The 419-nt window shown below is 54.9% G+C and overlaps 1 protein-coding gene across 1 annotated transcript in view; it reads right to left on the bottom strand.

The window, feature by feature from the left end:
* GPATCH8 (G patch domain containing 8) overlaps window positions 1–419 on the bottom strand; it is a gene marked incomplete at both ends in the record, with an annotated part of 4,374 nt that overhangs the window by 3,655 nt on the left and 300 nt on the right. Inside the window, one exon of the mRNA XM_010146382.1 lies at window positions 3–54. Coding sequence (XP_010144684.1) covers window positions 3–54 — 52 coding nt within the window. The remainder of the gene's footprint in view (window positions 1–2; window positions 55–419) is intronic.

Genomic DNA, 419 nt, shown 5'->3' on the forward strand with positions numbered 1-419 from the left:
TCCTCATCCACAGCCACCGTGGTGGTTCGGAACATGGGGCCACTCCCAGGAGCACTGCGTGAAGAGGTTAAAATAGAGAAAACAGCTGATGGTACCTGGATGCCTCACCTAAACCAGGATTTTACACACCTTGATTGCTCTTGTAGCCAGAAATATGCATTAAAACAGCACGATAGAGCCACTGGAATTGTTCTAATACTATTAAACAACTGAAGAAAACACAGTGCTGGGTAAAGCAGCTTGGGGACGCTCTGAACCACCGGTTCAGTGAATTCCCTCCCAAACCACAGCATGAGGCCGAACCGCAGCGCGAAGCTCTGCCCTCAAAACCCACACAGGGTTATGGGAGCGAGAACGCCAGCGCGGCCAAGGGCTGTGGTCGCCCGCAGCCCCCCTGCAGCCGGGCGGGCTCGGGGGTG

Source organism: Buceros rhinoceros, unplaced genomic scaffold, assembly GCF_000710305.1.
Source record: "Buceros rhinoceros silvestris isolate BGI_N320 unplaced genomic scaffold, ASM71030v1 scaffold36932, whole genome shotgun sequence".
Classification (NCBI taxonomy): domain Eukaryota; kingdom Metazoa; phylum Chordata; class Aves; order Bucerotiformes; family Bucerotidae; genus Buceros; species Buceros rhinoceros.